Here is a 24638-nt window from a genome sequence, read left to right on the forward strand (position 1 = left end):
TTCTTATATCAATATGGAATAAGTGTAAACCAGAAATATTATGATCGCTTATTTTCCCTTTCAGTTGGGCTTCAGACAGTCCGTTTACAGGAAAGATACCATCTTTTATAGGAAACTGGACAAAGTTAGTTAGCCTGTGAGTAAGAATGGTTATATAGTGCACAATAATTTACAAAATTGTAAAGTACTCATTTTGCAGATGTTTGACTTTATAGGAGACTTCAAGGGAATAATTTTGAAGGTCCTATACCATCTAGTTTTTCAAATCTGACCTTGTTGACCTCTTTGTGAGCTACATGCTTTCTCTCTCTATATCTATACATACTCGCTCTCTCTCTTTATATTTCTTCCTTTTTGTTATTCAATTACTTGAACTTTTACAGGCGAATAAGTGATTTGCAGAATGTGAGTTCATCTCTTGATTTTATCACCAGTTTAAGGAATGTAACCGACTTGTAAGTCACACGAATCTCTTTGATTTTCAATCATATACATTGCATTTGTATATTTTAATTTTCAAGATACTAATTTTTTTAATGTTTAACTAGAGTTATAAGAAACGCATTAGTTTCTGGTCCTATTCCCACAGGCATTGTTCAATTGCAAGACCTACGTACACTGTAAGTTATTATGCAAAAGTTGATTAGATATGCTTTTCTTATTCTCTAGAAGGCAGTAAGCTGTTATTGTATCACATTTCTTATAATGTATTTCATGCACTATTTATTCTATTTTGCAGGGATTTAAGCTTCAACAATTTAAACGGTTCACTTCCACGAACATTAATGAATATGAGTTCTCTAGTTTCTTTGTAAGTTATCACTAAACCCTTTTTTACAATATCTGATCTATTTACATATCTATATACAAAGTTGTTAGTTGTTCTTAATGTGATCAGATTCCTTGGAAACAACAGCTTGTCCGGTTCTCTTCTTCCTGATATAAGTACAAATCTTCTGAACATGTAAGATTTATTCTTTAATCAAGGTTTTAAGATTTTCAGTCTCTTGATTTGATGAAATTTTATATTCAGAGATTTCTCTTACAATCAACTGTCGGGATCTCTCCCTCAATGGGTGACTCCAATGTGGTCAAGAGCTAATCTGCAATTGTATGTTTACATCTCTTAATTAACTTTAAGGATTTTAGTGACTTATAATTTTTAACTTAAAATGTATGTTATTTCAGGAATTTGGTGGCAAATAACTTCATATTTGACAGCACAAACATAAGGTAATCAGTTAAAAACCCTTTATATAACAATTCCAAGTTGAAAGTTCTATATTTTTATGAGTAATTGCATCTCCATTTGCAGTATTTTCCCAGGATTAAACTGTCTTCAACGAGGCTTTCCTTGCAACAGGAACACAACACCTTGTAAGTTCATTGTTTCTTTGCACATCTATCTAAAAACTATTTAATTTTTTTTAGAGTAATTAGTGTTGGTAATCACAGACCGTATTCATAAGTTGGTGAATATGGAAGGACCCAAGTTGACAAGTCGGTCAAGTTGGTTTAGTTTCCTAGTTGTAATATGATTAATATATAGTAATGTCTTGGTCACCAAGTTAGCGTTAAGTTATAAATATAGTGCTTGGTTAGAGGCTTTATATGTGTGATCAATAGAGTTTTTGAGTTAGTTTTCTTATTTGACGTTGTGTTTAAGTTCTAATTGAGTCATCATTTAAATAGAGTTTTTGAGGTTAATTCAAAGTCAAATATGTAATTATTACTTTTAGTAGGATTAATATGTATTAGTGTAAATTAATATGTAACAACCCGCGTATAAATAGGGTGCAACATCGATCAATTCGTATTCATTAAGATCTCAAGAAGCAAGAATCGATCAAGCAGTAACAATGGCGACTAATGCAAGTGGAGCCTTGTTACCTGTACTAACCACAACCAACTACACCACTTGGGCGGTCATGGCTGAAACAATCCTAAGAGCAAACGGTGTCTGGGAAGCAATAGAACCCGCAACGGGATCAATTGTTGATGATAGGAAGAACTGCATTGCTAAGGCGATCATATATCAATCACTACCCGATGATCTGTTGCAACAAGTTGCTAAAAACCGAGTGCCAAGGACGTGTGGAAGGCGCTTCATGCTCGGCACATAAGAGCCGATAGAGGTCGGAAGTTTCGTTTGGAGAGTTTAACGAATGAGTTGGACTCGTTGAGGATGAAAGAACACGAGTCGATCGATGAATTCTCCGGCAAGCTTAGCGGGTTTATGGAGAAGTTTAAAGACCTTGGATCGAGCCTTGAGGATGAAGCGATGGTTAAAAAGCTTTTTCGTTCTGTTCCGAGAAAGTTTGTTCCGATGGTAGCGTGCTTTGAACAAGTGTTTGATTTGAAAGCTATGCCTTTTGAGGAAGCGGTTGGAAGATTGAAGAAATATGAAAAGCGGTTGGAAGATTGCCGAGGGTATGGCAACAGAGGTCGCGGAAGAGGACATGGTAGAGGGCGAGGAGACTTCAACAGAGACGAAAGTAACTATAGATGTTACGAGTGTGGAATGTTTGGACACTTTGCGTACGAGTGCACCCTGAATCAGGATTAAGGGGGTGAATGAAGGGTTATCCAGATTGCTTTCACATGTGATTGTTTAGTTTATGTTTTAGGTTAAGAGTTTGAGTTTTAACTGGGTATTGTTTTTTAGTTTATCTATTATTTTTCGACAGTTTGTCTAATAGTTTGATGTTGTGTCTAAGTTAGGTTATGAATGAGTCATTTGAATCTGGAGTTACGATTGCTTATTACTAAAAATAGTGTCATGGTGTTTCACAAAAATCCTGGTTTTCTTGTCTTGTTCCTGTTGATCGACTGTTAGTGTGTGATCCGGGCCAATGATTGGTATTAGAGCGGGTTAATCAAGAGTGGTTTCACATGTGAACCGATGTGGATAATGGTTTAGTTTGTTTCTTTAGTTAAGAGGTTGTGTTTTGATAGGGTATGGTTATTTAGTTTATCTAGCTTATCTTATAACTTGAACTTGTGTTTAAGTTAGGTTATGAGTGAGTCATTTTAATAGAGGGTTATGGTTGTTTATCTTATGTACTGAGTTCTTGACACTTATTAACAAAATCAGTGTCGTGGAGTTCCACAAATGTCCCGCTTCTCATTTTTTTGTTCATGTTTGTGTGTGAACTGGGCCAACATCATTTATCCTCCAAGAAATTTTAATTCATTAAATTTAGTATGAAATGATGACGTGACCATTGATAATGATCTTTGTTGCTTACTAAAGATTCCAGCTTTGCAATCAAGTGCGGTGGTCCAGCAACGAGATCCCTCAACAACATTTTATTCGAGACTGAGAACGACACAACCCTTGGACCAGCCTCCTATGATTTATATCAAGAAAAATGGGCAGTTAGCAATGGGGGCATTGTCATTGACCGACCCGACCCGACATTTATAGTTTCCACCTCAATGCGAGTCGATGGCACGAGATATCCAGAACTTTTCAGAACTTCTAGAAAGTCCCCAGGCTCTCTTAGATACTATGGTTTAGGGCTGGTAAACGGGCCATATACTGTAAGACTTTTCTTTGCAGAGACTGTTTTTAACCGAACACCTAACACCTGGACGGGTCATGGCAGACGTATGTTTGATATATATATCCAGGTTATTTCTTTATTTTCCTTTAAAATATATCTGATTTAGTATGCTTGTAAACGAACTGAACAAACACGAACCGTGTTTTATTGTTCTAGTTAGTTCATTAAGAATGAATGTGTTCGTGTTCGTGTTCGTTTATGGCTGTTTATTAACAGTGTGGACGAACAACTCACAAATGTAGACGAACAAACATTATTAAACGTAGATGAACAAACATAACTGAGCTAAAATCAATTAAAACTAAAAATAAACAGCAGTGTGCTGGGCCAAAAACTAGACTATATTATAATGTGCCTAAAAAGTTTAAATGAATATATTGACGAACGAGAACTTAAACAAAGGTAAACTAACGAACATAAAAAACATAAGCGAATATAAATGAACTAACATCAGCGAACGAGTGAAACATGTGTTCATGTCCGTTCCTTTATTATATAAACGAACTTCCCGCCGCAGGGGCGTAGCATTACTTGGGCCAGGGGTGGCCCCGGCCCCCTCCGTTTTTTCGCTCGGTAGTATAAAGTTATCATTTTTCGGCCGAAAATTTTTATATATAGTGTAAATTTACCCATTTTCGACCGAAATTTTGAGCCCGGCCCCCTCGGTTTTTTGCTCGGTAGTGTAAATTTATCCACTTTTTGCCCGAAAGTTTTTATACATAATGTAAATTTGATCGAAATTTTGAGCCCGGCCTCATTTTTTTTACTCGGCGGTGTAGATTTATCCTTTTTCAGCTGAAATTTTTTATACATTGTATAAATTCACCCGTTTCCGACCGAAATTTTGTGCCCGCCCCCCTCTAGTCTATGAATTTTCTTTTATACATATTGAGTCCGGCCCCCTCGACGTGTATGTCCAAGCTTCGCCACTGTCCCGCCGGACAGTTCACTGAACGTACGATTCGTTTACAGACCTAGATATTAGGAAACAAAAGTGTCTAGAAATTAAAGTTCTCATATATGTTTTAAACCTAACTTAATATTGTTTCTTCTCCTTTTGTTTTACAATTTTTCAAAAAAGCTACTTAAATTTGTTGTCAATTTCTCTAGGGAAACCGTAGACAGAAGGATTTTGATATATCAAAAGAGGCAGGTGGTATTGGAAGAGCTCTTGAAAAGGAATTTGATGTTACTGTGACACAAAATTTTCTTGAAATTCATCTGTTTTGGGCCGGGAAGGGGACCTGCTGCATACCCGAACAAGGAGATTACGGACCTTTAATTTCCGCCATACAAGTTTCTCCAGGTACCAAACATGAAATACACACATTACTTAATTTATGCTGATTTATGTGATCTCTAATTATTTATTATTTTAATCACAGGTTTCAAAGTTAAGAGCAACTCAAACAAAACTGGAATGATTGTTGGTATTGTAGCTTCCGTGGCGTCTGTCAGCCTTCTACTTTTAGTTTTTGGTTTTTACATGAAAAGGAAAAGGTCAAAACACGGGGAAGAAGTCGGTACTGATTTTGATTTCATAATTTTCTTTTGTTTAAATTACATAAACTTCGTATATCTTTATACCTTCTTGCACGTTATGTTCTTTATCTTCAATAATTACTTTGGACATCTTTATGTAAGGGTTTTATAACAAATTTGGACCTTTACACTAACTAATCAAATAATTTAAAGATCAATAGTTTTAAAATTTCACGAATAGTCCAATTGTTCTTATCAGAGAAGGTTAATTATATATATTTTTTTGTAATTTACTCTAATTCTTTTCTTTTATGTTTCTTGAAGGAAATCCTTACCTTTTTTTTAATATATATTTTTTTCCAAGTTTTAACAGATATTCCTGGAATTGGACCTAAAGTACAAACTTACACCTTCACGGAACTGAAAGCTGCAACTGCCGATTTCAGCAGTGCAAATTTGCTAGGAGAGGGTGGTTTTGGATCTGTTTACAAGGTTTGATATTAATTTATATTTGATTGCATAATAATTTAATAATAAGTTATGATATGTCACAGGGTATACTGAATGATGGGAGTGTAGTAGCAGTTAAGCAACTGTCAGTAGCATCACCCCATGGAAGGAGTCAGTTTATAGCCGAAATTTCAACCATTTCAACTGTACAGCATTGGAACCTGGTAAAGTTGCATGGTTTTTGCGTAGAAGGTTCTAGAAGACTTTTGATTTACGAGTATCTTGAAAATAAAAGTCTTGATCAAGCACTCTTTGGTATGTCAAATCTTTAATATACTTCACATGCTTGTTCCTATCACATTATCAAAATCTGAATATCTTGATATTATTTAGGAAAAACCAATGTGCACCTTGACTGGTCAACACGCTTTAATATATGTTTGGGAACCGCAAGAGGACTGGCTTATCTTCATGAGGAATCAAGGCCTAAAATTGTGCATCGGGACGTGAAAGCGAGTAATATATTGCTTGATGGAGAATTATGCCCCAAAATATCAGATTTTGGATTAGCAAAATTGTATGATGATAAGCGAACCCACATGAGCACTCGGGTTGCAGGAACCATGTGAGTTTTTATACTCTTCTAGTCTTGTTAAAGTAATATGTTAACTTTGTTTTACAACTAACTATATGTTTATGATTTGAACCCTATATAGTGGCTATCTTGCACCCGAGTATGCAATGCGTGGACATTTAACATCAAAGGCTGATGTTTTTGGATTTGGAGTTGTTTGTTTGGAGATTGTGAGTGGGCGGCCCAACCATGATGAGAAACTGAACCCGGAACAGAAGTATCTCCTACAATGGGTAAGTTGATTGGGCCCAAAAGTCCTCTGTTCATACTTTCATATATAATATTCAAAAGAATTTATGGTACTTAATTTTTAGGCATGGAGTCTATACGAAAACAACAGACAAGTGGAGCTCATAGATCCGTCTTTGTCATCTTTTAACGAACAAGAAGCTACTCGTATGGTAGGGGTAGCACTTTTATGCGTTCAAGCATCACCCTCGTTAAGACCTGCAATGTCGCGTGTAATTACAATGCTTTCAGGTGACGTTGAAATACTCGCGGTCACAACTGACTGGGATTTTAATGATACTACCAACACTTTTGATGATGAAGAACCTATGTCTTGTGAAAGTACAACCATGATGACTGCAACTACAAACACAACCTCAACTGGTGTGGATTCCATGCCATCACCCATAATGTTGTCGGAGATCATACGCAAGGGGAGTCTTAGAGAAGGAAGATGACACCATTGTTGATTATTATTGTTCATCTGGTTGCATTTTTTAAATTTTGTTTTGACTTTTGTTTGTTTATCACATTGTTTTTGCTCATAATTAAGGTGACATTTAAAGTTTTATTATATTTTTGTATTACCACATCATTTGTTCATAATGGACCAATGGCTACATTTTTGTCTCGTAGAAAGAAAGTAACAATTGTTACTAAATTTCTTTATTTTTGTTCGGGCACAATGATAGACCCAAATTACAAAATTCTCCATTTTCAAATCCGAAACATGTAGGCTCAAAAAACTTTTAAACCAAACCCGTCGTTTTTTAAATCCGTGGAAGACAAAGTTTGCACGAAATCCATCTTGTGAAAACTCGTCTCCCTCAACACCCACCTTTGCAATGATCCAATGACACCATGTCTCTTCAAGCTCCTCCGATGACACCATTTGACATTGTGTAACCCTTTTCTTTAGAACGACGACTTTCTTGTGTTTAGGCCACCGCATTCCTCAAATTGGAAAGTCATGTTGTCCCACTCTGGCTAAACTATGTTGTCTTAACTGGGTCCACACTAACTCAAAGTTTGGTTTGGGCGTTTGTTGGGAAACCATACAGCCGGCTGACACTTGACAGACTGACAGTCGTTGATCTAACTGATTGTTTTAAAGCATTTTTCGTTAGGAAAGTAGCTAACTCATTTGTTTTTTCTTGTGAAGTTACTAGTCTAGGTTTAGTTTTTGTTTTATAATATATAAAAAATAATTGGAATATTGGCCAATAATAATCCATATTTGTTTTATTGCTACTGGTGGTCTCAAATTTACAAACGCCGGCCCCCAATGGACCCTGTTAAAAAGAACTTAACAACGTTATGTTTTTTTCCGAACTTTAAACTAATGTTTTAGGCTTTTGATTGAAATAATTATATGAGTCAATTGATGTAAAACTTAGCTCGAAACAGTGCTCCCAATTTGATGAATTTTGCTTTACTATCCAAATGATGGTGGAGATGGTGAGATGTCCCAACTTGATGAATTTGGCTTTACTTTGGAGATGGTGCACCAAGAAGGACACACTATGGATGAGTCGTATTAAATGCAATTCACTCTTGATGAAAATGGTAGCGAGGTTATCTATTTGTGGCCCGTAGCATAAAATCAAAGATTGGTACATCTCTTTTCGATGGGTGTATGTTTTTATTTAAGGTGTATGTTTGTTAGGGAAGAAATCTTACCAAACTCAAGTTTGATGTTTGGCTAGGCAGGTTCACTCTGAAAGTTATGTTTCCTGATTTATACAAGTTGCAGGCGAATAAAGAGTGATTTCGAACGAGAACTAGCTGGTCTATTGCTAATCTTTCGAGAACAATATGCTTGTTGTTTAAAAAAACAAAAAATACAACTAGGAATGGTAGACGTTTGTTGTGGTCATCATCACGCCCACCCCCTCAACCACTTGAATATAAAGAGTAGTTCCTTTTTGCCTCTCAGTAATCGGATGCGATGATGGCTTTCCGGTTCAAGTTTCCGGCACCGCTGTCGTCAATTTCGTGTTCAAATTTCATCGTCTACGTTCTCTGCATCATCATCATAATGCTTCAGAAATCAAATGGACGAACTACAGATCCTGCAGAAGGTACTCTTCGATTCCTTTATTGTAGCTCATTACTAGCTTAATTCGATTAATATGTGATCATATTCGAGTATAGAATTCTACTGTTTATAATAGCTCATGAACCATGTGCACAGAATTAGGTCATGTTATGTGCATGAATCGGTTTGTTTGAATTGAAACTGAATCGAAAATATTGTTCATAATTGATAATGATAATTCATAATCAACACCGATTACTACTATCTTAATTGATAATTCATGAAGACGAAGAAGCTTACCTACCTGCTTCCAATTTGCCGACTTAAGGAGTCGTTAACGTTCAGAAAAACTCAAAATAGTGTTAAACCGGTAGTTAATATGTCAATAATGAATATAGTCTGAAGGCAATAAGAATAAGTGGTCAACATTGACGGCGACTTTATCTTTAGCGGGCATTGACCGGAAGATTTTGGAAAGCGAAAGCATAATATAATAAATTATATTTCCTACCTACCTTCATTATTTCAAACAATTTTTTATTTTTATTTTACGTAGCTGCCCTTATTTTATTTTATTTTATTTTATTTTGTGTTCATATTATTAAAAAGCCAAAACAAAAACCCACAGCCTCTTACTTCTTGAATGGCCACCTCCCTTTTCATCTAAAAAGAGTTTTTATGAGTTTATCCTATGCACAAAATAAAAAAAATCCCCTTAAAACAGAAAAAAATAAAAAAAATCTCAACATCTTACTTTAGTTGAATCACTTTTAGTTGAATTGTTAATGATTTGTCAAATTTGATAATTGTCTCATTTTAACATCAGTCGGTTATGCATTTATCTATCAATATGGATGGGAGTATATAATTAAAATATTTGTTATTGAATTTTTGACCTTTTATGTTTAACTTTAAAGTTTAAATGTTTACCCCTATATTTAGTTCAAATGTACAATATTCTATAATTTATTAAAATTTTTACAAAATATCAGGCCCAAACTTAATATCTTAGGTCATATTTTTTCGGCCCAAAAGTTTTTAGCTAGACTAACAAAACCGGAAAAACTGAATTGAGTTCAAAACAGAACCATAAACCTAAAAAAATGAAATTGAGTGATTTTGAGAATAAAAATTATAACCTGAAAATTTGGTTTTTTGGTTTGATTTTGGATCAAAACCGCACAAGCACTTCCACTTGTTTGAAGTATTTAAACTTTTCAGTAAAGTGAAAAAAAAGAACCTTTTCAACCTAAGAAGTTATGTAATCCACTCCCCTTGATCTCATATCCCCCAAAATAGCTAGCTAAACGTCTTCGTTTTTGTTTAATAAACCCTGCTATTAATAGAGGATGAGTTGCTCCTTTTAATAAAAAAATTACTTTAAGATCTAACCAATCCTGCACCGCCATTTAAGTTATACAATGAATTATCCTAGACTACCCTAAGTAATGACGCTACTTGTTTCAATCACCCTAAATATTTTTAAGTGTCCAGTGTTAAAAAAAAACGCTACATTCTTTCACTCTCTCATAGTGGAACCCGGATCCCTCACCCCAAAAGGAATGTGGGTTGGGGCTGACGGTGGAGTACCCGAACCCACTACCCGCCCCCCCCCCCCCCCCCACCTTCCAACAAGACTAGTTCCCAAGAAGAAAGAGTAAATGGGTAATAACTAACAATGGTGGAAGACCTGGCAAGTCAATAGAATGAATAATTGAAGTATAAAGCCGCATGAGAAGATTATACCGGTCCCAACACTTGACACAATAAAATCCTCTGTATTGACTTTTGCTCAATTCAATTGTAATTCCACGCTGTCTTGTCATCGTCTCAATTATCGGAAACCAACCGACGCAATGGTTTTCCGGTTCAAATTTCAGCCGTCGATACCACAAAATTTCATCATCTTCATCCTCTGCATCATTCAGATATCAAACGCTAAAACCACAGATCCTTCCGAAGGTATGTATGTTGTGTACTAACTCTCTCGTAGCTTATTACTTTATGATATTCGAGTTTACAATTCAACTGATTGGATCTGATTTTAGCTCATAAATCGCTTATATCATTCAATCGATCAACTCCAAAAGTTAAGTTATTAATTATTAATAGCTTCAAAATCTAAATGTTTAAACAATTGGTCAAAGTCGGCGACTTTAATTTTAGCAAGTCTTGACTATCAGTCATATCACTATCTTGAGGATTTTAGAATCTCATTCTTTATTTCTATCTATAAAATTTAACTAAAAAAAACACATTTTTCTGTTTTTTTCTCTAAAATTTGTTTAATTTTTAAAAACCTAAAACATCCTATTATCTATCTCTCTATAGTTATCATACTCACGTAAAGCTTATTTTATTATAGTATTGCTTTTAATTTATAGAGATTTGACTTTATGCCTCAATAAATAGAAAAAAAAAAGTTAAATTTTTCTAAACCATCTCTCTATTTTAAAGATTGGGATGTGTGGGTAAATCAGATATTTTTATGACAATTTTCTATATAATTTCCAATTTTCATAAAGATAATATCTTTTTAGGGCAATTGCTACGTGTATTTGTACATTAATTATATTTTTTACTATTATAAAGATATTTATGTTAATAGGTAAACATAGATATTATACATAGGATGATAAACTGTTTCATGTATAGAGGTGGACAATGAAATCGGTTAATCGAACCGAACCGAACCGAACCTACTACCTGAACCTGAAACCGGATCGGTATTATAGGAATCGGTTTTGAACTGAAATTAACCGTAGGTTTAAGACTGGTTTGTAGTGTGTAAGCAGGAACTGGTTTCACGAACCGACCACTAGGACCCGGTTTATGCACCGCTTTGGAACCGATGCTCACGATCCTATTTGTGTATGTATCTATTTATGTTTGGTATATATGTATGTTATGTATTTATGTGTCTGTCTATTTTATATATGTTTTATATCTATATTTTCTTATACAAACCGGTTCCACAGCGAACTTGAACCAGTTCCACAGGTTTGGGTTTTCAGGTTTGCAAACCATTTTCACCCACAAACCGGTTTTGACTAGGAACCTAACTGTTAGGTGTATACCGTGTATGAATTGATTTTTGCACCTCTATCCATGTCTATATATTTTTGACCATATCAGAAAAATGGTTGACCATTTAACAACTTGAACATAAATTATAATATCAGAAAAATAGTTGACCTTTTAAGTTTTAACAACTTGTAACATAAATTTTAATAACTATGTTGTATTTTGTTGAATTTATAACTGAAAGACTTACCTACCGTGTTTACCAAATTATTTTGGATTAAAATATGGAACTAACAAATATATATATGAGAACACTTGCATGCATTGACATTATACTATACAATTATATATTAAAAACACTGGTGGCTCAATTTGAATTACGGTTTATAATAAACTATTGATTTTGTTAATTGAGGGACCAAGCAACGAAAACATCAATTTTATTTGTTACTATTATTGTCATTTGATTTTTTGTTAATATTATTGTTATTGTTATTATTTTTATTATTGTTATTGGTAAAATGAGTTGACAAAGAAACTAACAACCAATTCAAGGTCAGAACAAACAGTACATGCTTATTTTCTTCTTTTTTTTTTTAAGTTTCCATGTGACTTTGTATTCAAGTTATTAAATAGGAGGGAGACACTTTCTTGACATTTTTCTTCATCTTTCCCAGTTTCCCACTAGCAATGGTTCCGGGAAAATTTGGTTGTCTCTTGGTCACTTGCAATTATTTTCAGCTACAAAATATCAATTTGTATGAAATGTTAATGATCACACTACTAATTAGTAATTACCATTAGATTCGGCGAATTTAATTCAAACCTGGAATGCATCATAATTAGTAATATTTTCTTTATATATGCTATATAAAATTTAAACAGTATAGTATTTGTATGAGCATGGGATGTGTTTCCTAATTCCTAGATTAGTTGACCCTGTTATTTATATAGCTTTTATTTAATGTATTAATTATATATCTGTACAATAATTGTTATTATGTGAAAAATCATGATAAAAATGTCTAAATAACATATATTATTTTATGTAAAAAATATCATTAAAATACATATAAAAGATAATTCTAAATATAAAAAATATTAATTAATCATTAATAAATGAGCCGAGTTCAAGCTTCAGAATTAGAGCTCGGATTGAGCCGAGCTCAAGCTTTAGAATTAGAGATCGGATCGAGCTCGAACTTTGATGAGTTAAGAAAGCTTGAGCACCGACACTGCTTTACACTACTAATAGAAAGGGCCCAACTTAATAAATTTTCTGTCTATGAACCGGTGCAGGTTAAAAAAATAAACTTTATTTATCTGTTTTAACTACACTGACTGTATGCATGAAACTTGTAGCATCCATCAACAAACAAAGTGTTATTTTGTACACAATATATATTCTGATTGTGACAATGGTACAACAGTGACGGCGTTAAGAACGATATTTCAAAAATGGGACGTTCCAAATCCGAGGAACATGTATAACATAAGCGGAGAACCATGCAGTGGACCAGCGCTCAGTGGATATTTCGACTTGGATTACAACGATACAGCCATCGAATGTAATTGTAGCTTCGACAGTAACTCCACCTGCCATATTACTAAACTGTAAGTCTTTTGTTTTCTTCAATCACATGCTCACACTTATTTTGTTTTTCTTGAGGAAATTGATGGTGTTCGATAGGCCTGTAAACAAACAAGAACGGAGCATGTTCGTGTTTGTTCGTTTAACTTTAACCGCAAACGATTGAACATGAACAATTAAACGAACGGGGTTTTCTTGTTCGTGTTCGTTTGTTAAGAAAATGGGGGTGTCCGTTTATGCTCGATCGTTAACTGTATACACGAACGGTAAATGAACGTGCATAACTAAGTTAAAATCAATTAAAAGTTGTGAACAAAAAATTGTTGAGCCTAAAATGTTAGTAAAACTAGATTAAACTGTAACGGGCCTAAAAAAGTTGAATGGATATATTAATAAATATAAGCGAACAAACTTAAACAAACGTAAACTAACGAACATAAACGAAAGGACTTTCACAGACATAAATGAATGAATGAGACATGTGTTCATGTTCGTTCATTTAACTAAATGAACAAAGTTTTTGCTCATGTTTGTTTGTTTATTTAATAAACGAACTTCCAGCCAAACAGTCGAGGTCTCAAAGGAATAAACGATAATGACACAAAATATTTAAGAGAACTCAGTTTTATTATGCCAGGGAAATATAACTCAAAAGCACTAATACAAGAACTCTCAATTATAGACTCGGTTATGATATATATAGTGTTGACACGACTTAGGCAACAAGAAAACTAAATAACCCTAGAACCCATTATTCTAATCAATCTAGCTACAACAGCTCGGGCCTGGTCGTAATTAACCTTCAAACAGTTCATGAATGGTTCACTGAGCGTTCGTTTACAGGCAACGACGGAATCACAGATTTGAAATTACGTTCAACATTGTTGTGAATTTACAAATAAAGGTGCATTCTTTGAAAAATTGAATATCCAAACCAGATTTGGCTAACAATTATCATGACTTCACTCAGATTAGCAGCACATCTATTATATTGAACTAAAAGTTTGAACTTTATTCCAATTTCTGACTTGGATATTATTATTAAGTGTTACGAGTCATTTGAATACTTTTCTTAATTGTATCTCTTATTAACCTGGTATCCTTAAACTTGTCATCCAGGAAAATCAATAAACTTATCAGTCCAGGGGTGATTCTTGAAGAATTTGCTGCTCTAACTTATCTCACTACATTGTACGCATTCCCCTTTAAAATTTGTAAATCAAGTTCTAACTTTAGTCTTAAAATGTTGACAGATTGTCATTTTTCTGCAGGAAAATTGACAAGAATGCATTGACTGGTACCATGCCTCGGTGGTTTGGAAATTTTTCTTCTATGTTGTTCTTGTAAGTGTAGCATGTTTATTAATTTATTTATTTATTCGAATTGATCATTTGATCTACACACACACACTTCCATCTTAGTCAAGTTTCATTTGATTGATCTTAACAGGTCAGTAGACCACAATCAATTAACGGGTACTCTACCCCGGGAGCTTGCAAACCTTAAAAATCTAATAATGTTGTGAGTACCTACCTCTTATTATCATTTTCCAATTAAAGTTGAATCTTTACATATGGTTAAAGTTGTCTGTTGTATCTTTCAGGGCTATAGGTTCCAATAAATTTTCAGGCACTCTCCCACCTGAACTTGGAAACGTAGTCACATTGGAACTACTGTACGTTTCTTTGAATATATGAACGATATATGTAGTATTTGATTGGATGCTAATTTATAAATCTTAACTGAATTTTGCAGCTATCTGGACAGTTGTGGTCTTGGTGGTGAAATTCCCTCAACATTTGCCAACCTCACAAAAATGCGTGAGATGTACTTTTTCTGTCCCATTTTTATTGTTTTGAAATAAAAGTGAAAACCAGTTATGTTTAGGTCGGTTATTTTTACTTTCAGGTGGGCTTCAGATGGTCCATTTTCTGGAAAGATACCTTCTTTTATAGGAGGTTGGACAAAATTACAGAGACTGTGAGTACAAATGATATTTTGAAGTTACAAAAATGTAAATTACTCATTTTGCCGATGTTTGATTTTATAGGAGACTTCAAGGGAATAATTTTGAAGGTCCTATACCAGCTAGTTTTTCAAATCTAACCTCATTGATCTCTTTGTGAGCTACATGCTCTCTCTCTCTCTCTCTCTCTCTCTTATTTTTCTCCTCTGGTTATTCATTTACGTGAACTTTTACAGGCGAATAAGTGATTTGCAGAATGCGAGTTCATCGCTTGATTTTGTCACCACTTTAAGGAATTTAACTGACTTGTAAGCACCCAAATCTCTTTAACGTGCAATGACTTAATGGGGGATCAGGTGGCTTGGGTTAAATTGGGTATATTTTGTATGTGTTGAAACAGGCTGCGTTGAGCTCAATAACTAGTGTGCTAAGTATTATTACAATAACTATCAGGGTTTCAAATTTGAAAAGACTATTTTATTAAGGTTTTAAATTTAAAAAGACAAATTACCCTCTCATGAATGACACATGTCTATCTTGTGTATAATTCAATGTTCAAGTTACTAATTACTTTTTTAATGTTTTACTAGAGTTATAAGAAACGCGCTAGTTTCTGGTCCGATTCCATCAAACATTAATCAATTGCAAAAGCTAGAAACACTGTAAGTTATAATGCAATATTAATTAAATAAACTTTTCACGCTTCTAGTACTGAATTTCATTGACTATTAATTCTATTTTGCAGGGATTTAAGCTTCAACAATTTAAATGGTTCACTTCCACAAACATTAATGAATATGAGTTCTCTAGTATCTCTGTAAGTTATTACTAAGGGGGTGTTTGTTTTTTCTTCAAACATCTTCAAGGGAGCTAATGTCTGCAGGCGCGCAGACATTACCCTTGAAGACTGTTTGTTTTTTTTCTTAAAACAGATCTGAAGTTATCTTCTTTCATCTTAAAAGAAAAGCAAGGAAATCTTGCTTAAAACATCTTCACAAAAAAACCCTACTCTTCTCCCTTTGCAGCCACCCTCTCATCCACTGCTCCTACCACCGTCCGCCAACACCACCACCCACCGTACGCCGCCACCACCACCCCCGTACCCCGCCGCCACCGTCCACCACCATCCACCGCCACCACCACCGTCCACCACCCACCATCCATCACCACCACCGTCCACCACCCACCATCCATCACCACCACCGTCCGCCACCACCACCACCATCCATCACCGCCACCACCACCATCCATCACCCACCACCACCACCATCCATCACCGCCACCACCACCACCATCCATCACCGCCACCACCACCGTCCACCACCCACCATCCATCACCACCACCGTCCACCACCCACCATCCATCACCACCACCGTCCGCCACCACCACCACCATCCATCACCACCACCGTCCACCACCCACCATCCATCACCACCACCATCCATCACCGCCACCACCATCCATCACCGCCACCACCACCACCACCATCCATCACCCACCACCACCACCATCCATCACCACCACCGTCCACCACCAACCAAAACCATCCATCACCACCACCCATTGTCCACCACCACCATCCACCGCCACTACCCACCGTCCGCCGCCACTACCACCATCCACCACCACCACCTTCCACCACCCACCAAAACCAAATCGGCATGGCAAGCAAAGACTAAAAACTAGATGTAACTTGAATAAATGACTTCTATCTTGTGAGATAAGTTTGACAGTTATGCAGACAGTATCAGCTTATAAAAACAAACAGTCTTATATTTTCAGCTTGCAGATCTTCAGACCACATCTTCAGTTACAGACATGAAAACAGATGAAATCAGTTTGCAGACAGTTTATGTCTGCAAAAACAAACAGCACCTAAACCTTCAATGTCTGATAAATGTAACTGTTTCACTTATACAAAGTTGTTTATTGTTCTTAATGATCAGATTCCTTGGAAACAACAGCTTGTCTGGTTCTCTTCTTCCTGAGAAAGGTACAAATCTTCAGAACATGTAAGTTGTGTTTTTGCATTAGTTTTGTTTTTGAATAAGTTTTTATGATTTTCATTCTCATGATTTTTTAAACTTAATTTTCAGAGATTTGTCTTACAATCAACTGTCGGGATCTTTCCCTCAATGGGTGAGACCAACGTGGTCAATCGCGAATCTGCAATTGTATGTTTACATATCTTCATTAACTTTGAGGAATTTAGTGGCTTGTAACTTAAATTTGAAATGTTTGTTTGTTATTTCAGGAATTTGGTGGCTAATAACTTTATATTTGACAACACAAACATAAGGTAATTATTTAAATACCCTTTCTTTTTGGTATGGTAATCATTAGAAACCAGAGAAATACTTTATAGTAGGTTACACTTTGGTTTGATGCTAATTACAATAAGGATTGTATACGACAATAATTTCATGCGGAGTGTAAGGGAAGTCTATAGCTACTGTAAACACAGTGAATATTATGTGAACTGTTCATGAAGCGTTCCGCAAGAAGTTCGTTTATGTTCATTTATTTACTAAATGAGCGAACATGAATACATTTCTCGTTTGTTCATATATGTTCATGAATGTTTGTCTATGTTCGTTCATTTAAATACATTTACATTTACTCGTTCGCTTGTGTTCTTTCGGTTACGCTCATTTATATTCTTTAGTTTACGATTATTTAAGTTCATTTGTTTGTGTTTGTTAGTTTACGATTGTGTAAGTTTGTCTGTTTAAGTTAGTTTATATATTTATTCAGTTTTTTAGGTTCAATACAATTTAGTCTAGTTTTTGTGAACTAAAATATATGCCATTACAATTTCTTTAGTTTTGTTTACTTTTTAGGCCTAACAAATTGATGTTCATGTTTACTTTTAATTGGTTTCACTCAGTTATATACGTTTATGTTTGTTTATCTATATGTTCAATTATGTCCATTCGTTTACGTTCTTGAGACCTTCGTTTATAAACAGAAACGAACACGAACAATAACAAGAAAACTCTATTTGTTTGTTTGTTCAGTCGTTTGTTTGGTTAAAGTTAAACGAATGTGAACATGCCCCATTCATGTTCGTTCGACTCCTTTACAAGCCTACTCAGTTCTGATTAGTGTTCTATATTATTTTGAATAATTATATCTCCATTTGCAGTACTTTCCCGGGATTGAATTGTCTTCAACGAGGCTTTCCTTGCAACAAGAACACAACACCAACTTGTAAGTTCATTGTATCTTTGCACATCTATCAAATGCATTATCAAATAACTTTTTAATGATGGCGCGACGATTAATGATGATTTTTGTTTCTTGCTACAGATTCCAGCTTGGCAATCAAGTGTGGCGGGCCAGCAATGTCCGTCGACAACATATTATTCGACCCCGAGAACGACACAACACTTGGACCAGCTGCCTTTAAGTTATATCAAGACAAATGGGCAGTTAGCAATGGGGGCATTGCCATTGACCGACGCGACCCAACATTTATAATTTCCACTTCAATGCTAGTCAATAACACGAGATATCCAGAACTTTTCAGAACTTCTAGAATGTCTCCGAACTCTCTTAGATACTATGGATTAGGGCTGGTAAACGGGCCGTATACCGTAAAACTTTTCTTTGCAGAGACTGTTTTTGACCTAAACAATAACAGCTGGACGGGTCATGGGAGACGTGTCTTTGATATTTACATCCAGGTTAGATCTTTAATCTATATTATTGTATATAGTAAATGAGAAGTTTGGCAACATAGCATGTGATTGGTCCATGTGGTCTCACATGGCTGGTCGACCATATTTTTATTGTTTTTTTTAACTTTTGTTGGTTCGCCGCCGCAAAACACAGGTTTTTTCCGCCGCGAGTTTTTTTGTTTGTCGATTCCGGACGAATTCGCGTCGGTTCGCGGCCGCAACGTGCGTATATGTTGGTTTTTGCTGTGTTTTTTTTATTTAAGTGTGTTAAATTGTTGTATTTTGCGTGTGGACGAATTAACTTATTGCTTTAATTTTGGCGTCGTAACCTGATACCGACAAAATTCGTGTCGGTTCGACACCACGTGTGGTTTTCTTTGTACGATTTAGTGCCGACAACATCGATTCCGACCGAATTCGCGTCAGCTTGTGAACGCAGCGCGCGAGTTTTTTTACTATGTTTTTTTGTCCATCGATTACGGAATCAACGAATTCGTATTAGTTCGCAACAACACACGCGTTTTTTTTGTTCGGCGCATTTTTTTATATTTTATATATGTTAAATTGTTGTATTTAGGTGTCGACAAATTTATGTTTTGCTTTACTTTCGGCGCCGTAACCAGATACCAACCGAAGTGCTGTCGGTTTGCCACCACAACGATGGTTTTTGTTATGTTAATTTGTTGTATTCGGGTGTTAACAAAGTTTTTTTGGGGGTTTATTTCCGGATTCGTAAACCGGCACCGATCGAATTCACCTCGACTCACAGTCGCATTGCACGATTTGGTAAGTTGTACGACTGCCAATAACATCAACCCGGTGCAATGCGCTGGGAATCTACCTAGTTATATATATATATATAGATAGAAAGATAGATAGATAGATAGAGAGAGAGAGAGAGAGGTTCCAAAGAAAACATCTTGTAATTTGAAAAGCACAAAAACTACTACCAACCAATCATTTTTTTTTTCATTTCTTTTAATTGTACGGTTGGTATTGTAAAAAAATTAAAAAGCTATATGTAGCTCGTGAAGTTACATATATGCATCTCATATGAGGTAAATATATAGCTCACGAGGTACATATATGTAATATCGCTAACTACATATAGTTTTTTTTTCTTTTTTGGTTTTGACAAAGATTAACAACATACAATAAGAATGAAAAAAAAATCTTGCTTTAAAGTGGGTTTTGCAAAGTTTTCAAGTATCTTAGTGGTTTTTATTTGATATATATATGGGTTTAGTGAAAGTGTAGTTACCTATTGAATTCAAATTTGTATGTGTGGGCGAGAATACATTTTTGAATAGTAGTGTATTGTGTGGGTTCATATATTTTACTATGTAGGAATTATTTGAATTGTGTATTATGTAGGTTCATATATGTAGGTTACTTTGAGAACTTGGGTGAGTTTTGAGAACCGCAAGAAACTTGTCCTAACCATCGATTTTTTTTTTCTTATTATTTTTTTTAGCAGACAGCTTAATCCAACCTAATGGACTAAAAAGGGCATTTGGGTCAAACCATAGGGACTAATACCCTCTGTTTTTTTAATCATATCTAGACGTTAACTATATATAACTAAATACAAATGGAGAACAATCTGTATGACAGCTTAATCCAACCTGACCCGCACAGTCTGTTTTATTCAAACCTGTTTTAAAAATTTTGGCGACATTATGAAACAAAGCTGTCAAGAAATAAAAGAAGTCTGCCTATGTATGTTCTAAATTCTAAGTAAAATATTGTTTTATTTTTGTGAATGACGAGCTGTCAATTTCTCTAGGGAAACCGTAAACAGAAAGATTTTGATATATCAAAGGAGGCAGGCGGCATTGGAAGAGCTCTTGAAAAGGAATTTGATATTATTGTCACACAAAATTATCTTGAAATTCATTTGTTTTGGGCTGGAAAAGGGACCTGCTGCATACCTGAACAGGGAGATTATGGACCTTTAATTTCTGCCATACGAGTTTCTCCTGGTACCAAACGCACATTATTTTTATTTGTGCCTACAGTTATTGTAATTGCTAATTATTTTAATTACAGGTTTTAAAGTTAAGTCCGATAATTCAAACAAAACCGGAATGATCATTGGTATTGTAGCTTCCGTAGCGTCTGTCAGTGTTCTGCTGTTAATTTTCGGTTTGTACATGAAAAGGAAAAGGTCGAAAAACAGGGAAGAAGACGGTAATGATTTTAATTTCATAATATTATTTTTTCTTTTATGTCTCTGGCGGAGAGTCCTTATTTATAATTATTTTTAGCAGAAATTCTTGGAATGGGGCCTAAAGTAAAAACTTATACCTACGCGGAACTGAAAACCGCAACTGCAGATTTCAGTAGTGCAAATTTGCTAGGAGAGGGTGGTTTTGGACCTGTTTACAAGGTTTGATATTAGCTGATATTTGGTTGCTTAGTAATTTAATTACAAGTTATAATGAGCTGTAATATGTCACAGGGTATGCTGAATGATGGAAGTGTAGTAGCAGTTAAGCAACTGTCTGTAGCATCACACCATGGTAGGAGTCAGTTTATAGCTGAAATTTCAACCATTTCAGCTGTACAGCATTGGAACCTTGTGAAGTTGCATGGTTCTTGCCTTGAAGGTTCTAGAAGACTTTTGGTTTATGAGTATCTTGAAAATAAAAGTCTTGATCAAGCACTCTTTGGTATGTTAAATCTTTATACACCTTGTCACCTTGATCATATTATTAGTTATATATCATTATACTTGTCATGTTCAGAACCAAAGTAGGAAACAACAAATTGATTCCTTTTTAAAAACAGATGAACATTATTCTCAATCCTGAATAAAAATAGTTCTCTAAATAATTATGAAAGAGGGAATCCAAGCGTTTTGGTGATCTATAGTCATATAAAATATCTTGATATCTTTTAGGGAAAACGAATGTGCACCTTGACTGGTCAACACGGTTCAATATATGCATGGGAACCGCAAAAGGACTTGCTTATCTTCATGAAGAGTCAAGGCCTAGAATTGTGCATCGGGACGTGAAAGCAAGTAATATATTGCTTGATGGAGAATTATGCCCTAAAATATCAGATTTTGGATTAGCGAAATTGTATGATGATAAGAAAACCCACATGAGCACTCGGGTTGCAGGAACCATGTGAGTTCTTGTGTCTTTGCTAAAGAAATATGTTATTTTCATTTATTTACTATTTATAATCTGGACCATATATAGTGGCTATCTTGCACCGGAGTATGCAATGCGTGGACATTTAACATCAAAGGCTGATGTTTTTGGATTTGGAGTTGTTTGTTTGGAGATTGTTAGCGGGCGGCCCAACTATGATGAGAAAGTGGACCCGGAACAGAAGTATCTCCTACAATGGGTAAGTTGATTGGGCCCAAAAGTCCTCTGTTCATAATTTCATTTTATATATAACAAATTAGCAATCAAAAGAATTTATGGTACTTAATTTTTAGGCATGGAGTCTATACGAAAACAACCGACAAGCGGAGCTCATAGATCCATCTTTGTCATCTGTTAACGAGCAAGAAACTACTCGTATGATCGGGGTAGCACTTTTATGTGTTCAAGGATCACCCGCAGCAAGACCCGCAATGTCACGTGTGATTGCCATGCTATCAGGTGATGTTGAAATACCCCATGTAACAACAAAACCAAGTTATTTGACAGATTGGGATTTTAATGATATTACCAACGACTACGATGATGGAGATCTTAATTCTTTTGAAAGTACAAGCATGATGACTGCAACTTCAACTGCAAATACAACAACTTCAACTGGTGTGAACTCCATGTCATCACCCGTAATATCGTCCGAGGTTATAAGCAAGGGGAGTCTTAGAGCAGGACGGTGACACACCATTACCATTGTTGATTATTGTTGTTCATATGGCATTGCGTTTTTAAATTATTGTTTCTCAGTTTTTTGTTCATAATTAAGGTCTTATCTTTTTACCACGTTGTTCTTTTTCTTTTTTTTTTTCCTGTTCATACATAAGGTCACATTTTTGTTTTTGTAATGGTTTTGATTCATATAAAATAAAGTGACAAAATTTACTCAAATTTCTGTAATGGTTGTTGACAGTGTGTAGTTTATTCTTTTTGTCAATCCTTTTCTTTTTATTTCATTGAGAAAATAGGCAATTAAAATTTTTTTTGTTGAGGTTAATTGTCAGTATTTTTTATTTTTTTTACTATAAAGGGAGTGTTACACCTATAATTAACATGATCGTATTAACTATACATGTGAAACAATTGAAAAGGTAACAGAAATCAGAGTTGTAAAAATTGGTTTAGGCAACTGAGTACCTGATGAGTAATGTCTGAGTACTCCTCGTCTAGGGCGAGTATCCACAACTCTCTAGTCTACAGATGTGAGAGATAAGAGTAACCAACTTATGAACTATTTAAATAGTAATTACCAACGAGAGATGAACCATCAATAATTCTCAGTGGTTATCTCAACAATATGCATTTGAAAAGTAATTATGTTTGCTTAATATTCTGTATATAATAGTGTCATGATTAAGAAGATTTGTAATTAGATATATTCGTTAGTTTTTTTTGTTGTCTCCATGAACAAGAAGATTTGTAAGTATTTTAGGTCGTAATTTTGTTAGGGTCTAGTCTAGCATCATGTTGTAGTAAATAATTTAATTATTTTTTGATACATATTTCATATAATAAATGTAAATTTGATATTCCAAAAAAATGGATTTTTTTTATAAATGGTTGTAAGTTGTAACTAATAGTTTTAAATTCATTTACCAATTAATATAAAATTTATAAAAATTTGACCTCTTTAGAAAACCACATTTGAGCAAGAAAAAGGATCTGCCACCATGAAGGTCGTTTAATCACTAAGATAAAGTTTGAAAAATCTTATCAAAAACCTTCTATCAAGAAAACATTTTCATTTAATTATAAGCATATCAATCTTATAACTAAATTAGTTGTCCATATTAACTTCTCGTACTACTAAAAACACTTTTTGCATTTAAGCCTATATATATTGTGGTCTAGAAGGCATATGTTGTTTAATCGTAACACTTTAACATTAAATTTAAGTATGACAGCCGACCAAAGATAGAATACACAATTATTATGAAGGCATATGTTGTTCAAAACTAAACAATTATTAGAGTGTGCAATTTGTACTAAACAATGTTATATTATTATATTAGACAAAATGAAGATCGATAATATTAAATTTGTGTATATTCTTTTCATGGTTCGAAAAATGTTGCACTATTAACTTTAATGGAACGTATGATATATATACACACTAGTTTTTATTGCTGGCCACAAGATTTTACATGCTTTGTATGTTCTTTTTAACTTTATTCCAAAAATGGTGTTAATAATGTGGCTATATTTCTATGTTCATAAAAAAGTCAAAGAAGATGATAGAACCCGATCTTTAATCAAAATATGCAATTATAATCAGTGAAAAACTCCCATTGGTCATCACTTTAGTATAATAAAACCCAGTTTTATTATACTGAAAAACAGTTTTTGAATTTTTTTTAATATTATTTTAGATGTAATAAAGTTGTTGAGTAAAAAATCAGACTCTATTACATTTAAAAAGTAATCATTCTTTGAATGTATGTAAAAGAGCCTGATTTCTTACCAGTAACTATTTGGTTGATCAAAGTCAAACTTGCTATTAAAACTCGTTTTCTTTGTAAGGAAATTTTTTGTGGCAGAGGAAAAGAACACATGAGCGGTAAGCAAAGGTGTCAAGTTTTGGTGTTTGTGGGTGCACTAGCTAACTATTAAATCATGAATGTTTTGACCCAAAAGTTGAAGAAATCTTGAGACACCTTATTTGGTGTTTTAGAAGCCCTTTTTCTTTGTGGAAAAAATAGGAGCAACCTAGGATTCCTGAAAAGGTGTCAATGTTTTGTAGTGTTTTGTTGGTATCATATCCACAATTTTCTTTTACCAATCAAAAGTTAAAGTACGGAATCAAAGCAA

General features: G+C 34.6%; 1 protein-coding gene across 1 annotated transcript; it reads left to right on the forward strand.

Moving 5' to 3' along the window:
* Positions 1 to 362: 362 nt before the first annotated feature.
* LOC143533543 (uncharacterized) lies at positions 363 to 22583 on the forward strand. The gene is made up of 39 exons (XM_077028296.1): positions 363 to 455; positions 549 to 620; positions 740 to 811; positions 899 to 964; positions 1034 to 1111; positions 1189 to 1233; positions 1316 to 1377; positions 3254 to 3633; positions 4677 to 4872; positions 4952 to 5089; positions 5413 to 5540; positions 5603 to 5813; positions 5892 to 6123; positions 6215 to 6365; positions 6447 to 6746; positions 10138 to 10360; positions 12853 to 13036; positions 14133 to 14204; positions 14285 to 14356; positions 14463 to 14534; positions 14617 to 14688; positions 14769 to 14840; positions 14922 to 14993; positions 15064 to 15135; positions 15216 to 15287; positions 15570 to 15641; positions 15725 to 15796; positions 16927 to 16992; positions 17077 to 17154; positions 17235 to 17279; positions 18126 to 18190; positions 18290 to 18666; positions 20447 to 20642; positions 20710 to 20850; positions 20931 to 21049; positions 21122 to 21332; positions 21563 to 21794; positions 21870 to 22020; positions 22115 to 22583. The coding sequence occupies exons 3-39, from the start codon at positions 786 to 788 to the stop codon at positions 22511 to 22513; spliced, it is 5220 nt and encodes a 1739-aa protein (XP_076884411.1). The 5' UTR covers positions 363 to 455; positions 549 to 620; positions 740 to 785; the 3' UTR covers positions 22514 to 22583.
* Positions 22584 to 24638: the final 2055 nt, after the last annotated feature.

Source organism: Bidens hawaiensis, unplaced genomic scaffold, assembly GCF_021521415.1.
Source record: "Bidens hawaiensis isolate Kalapana, Puna unplaced genomic scaffold, B.hawaiensis_p1.1 tig00009774_1, whole genome shotgun sequence".
Lineage (NCBI taxonomy): Eukaryota > Viridiplantae > Streptophyta > Magnoliopsida > Asterales > Asteraceae > Bidens > Bidens hawaiensis.

Bases quoted from the DNA above. Each gene is read 5' to 3' on its own strand.
- LOC143533543 (XM_077028296.1), top strand. From the start codon at position 786: ATGAATATGAGTTCTCTAGTTTCTTT. The intron at 6,747-10,137 runs GTGGATTCCATG...CCGCATGAGAAG, and splicing joins CAAACACAACCTCAACTGGT to ATTATACCGGTCCCAACACT. The intron at 21,050-21,121 runs GTTTGATATTAG...AATATGTCACAG, and splicing joins GTTTTGGACCTGTTTACAAG to GGTATGCTGAATGATGGAAG.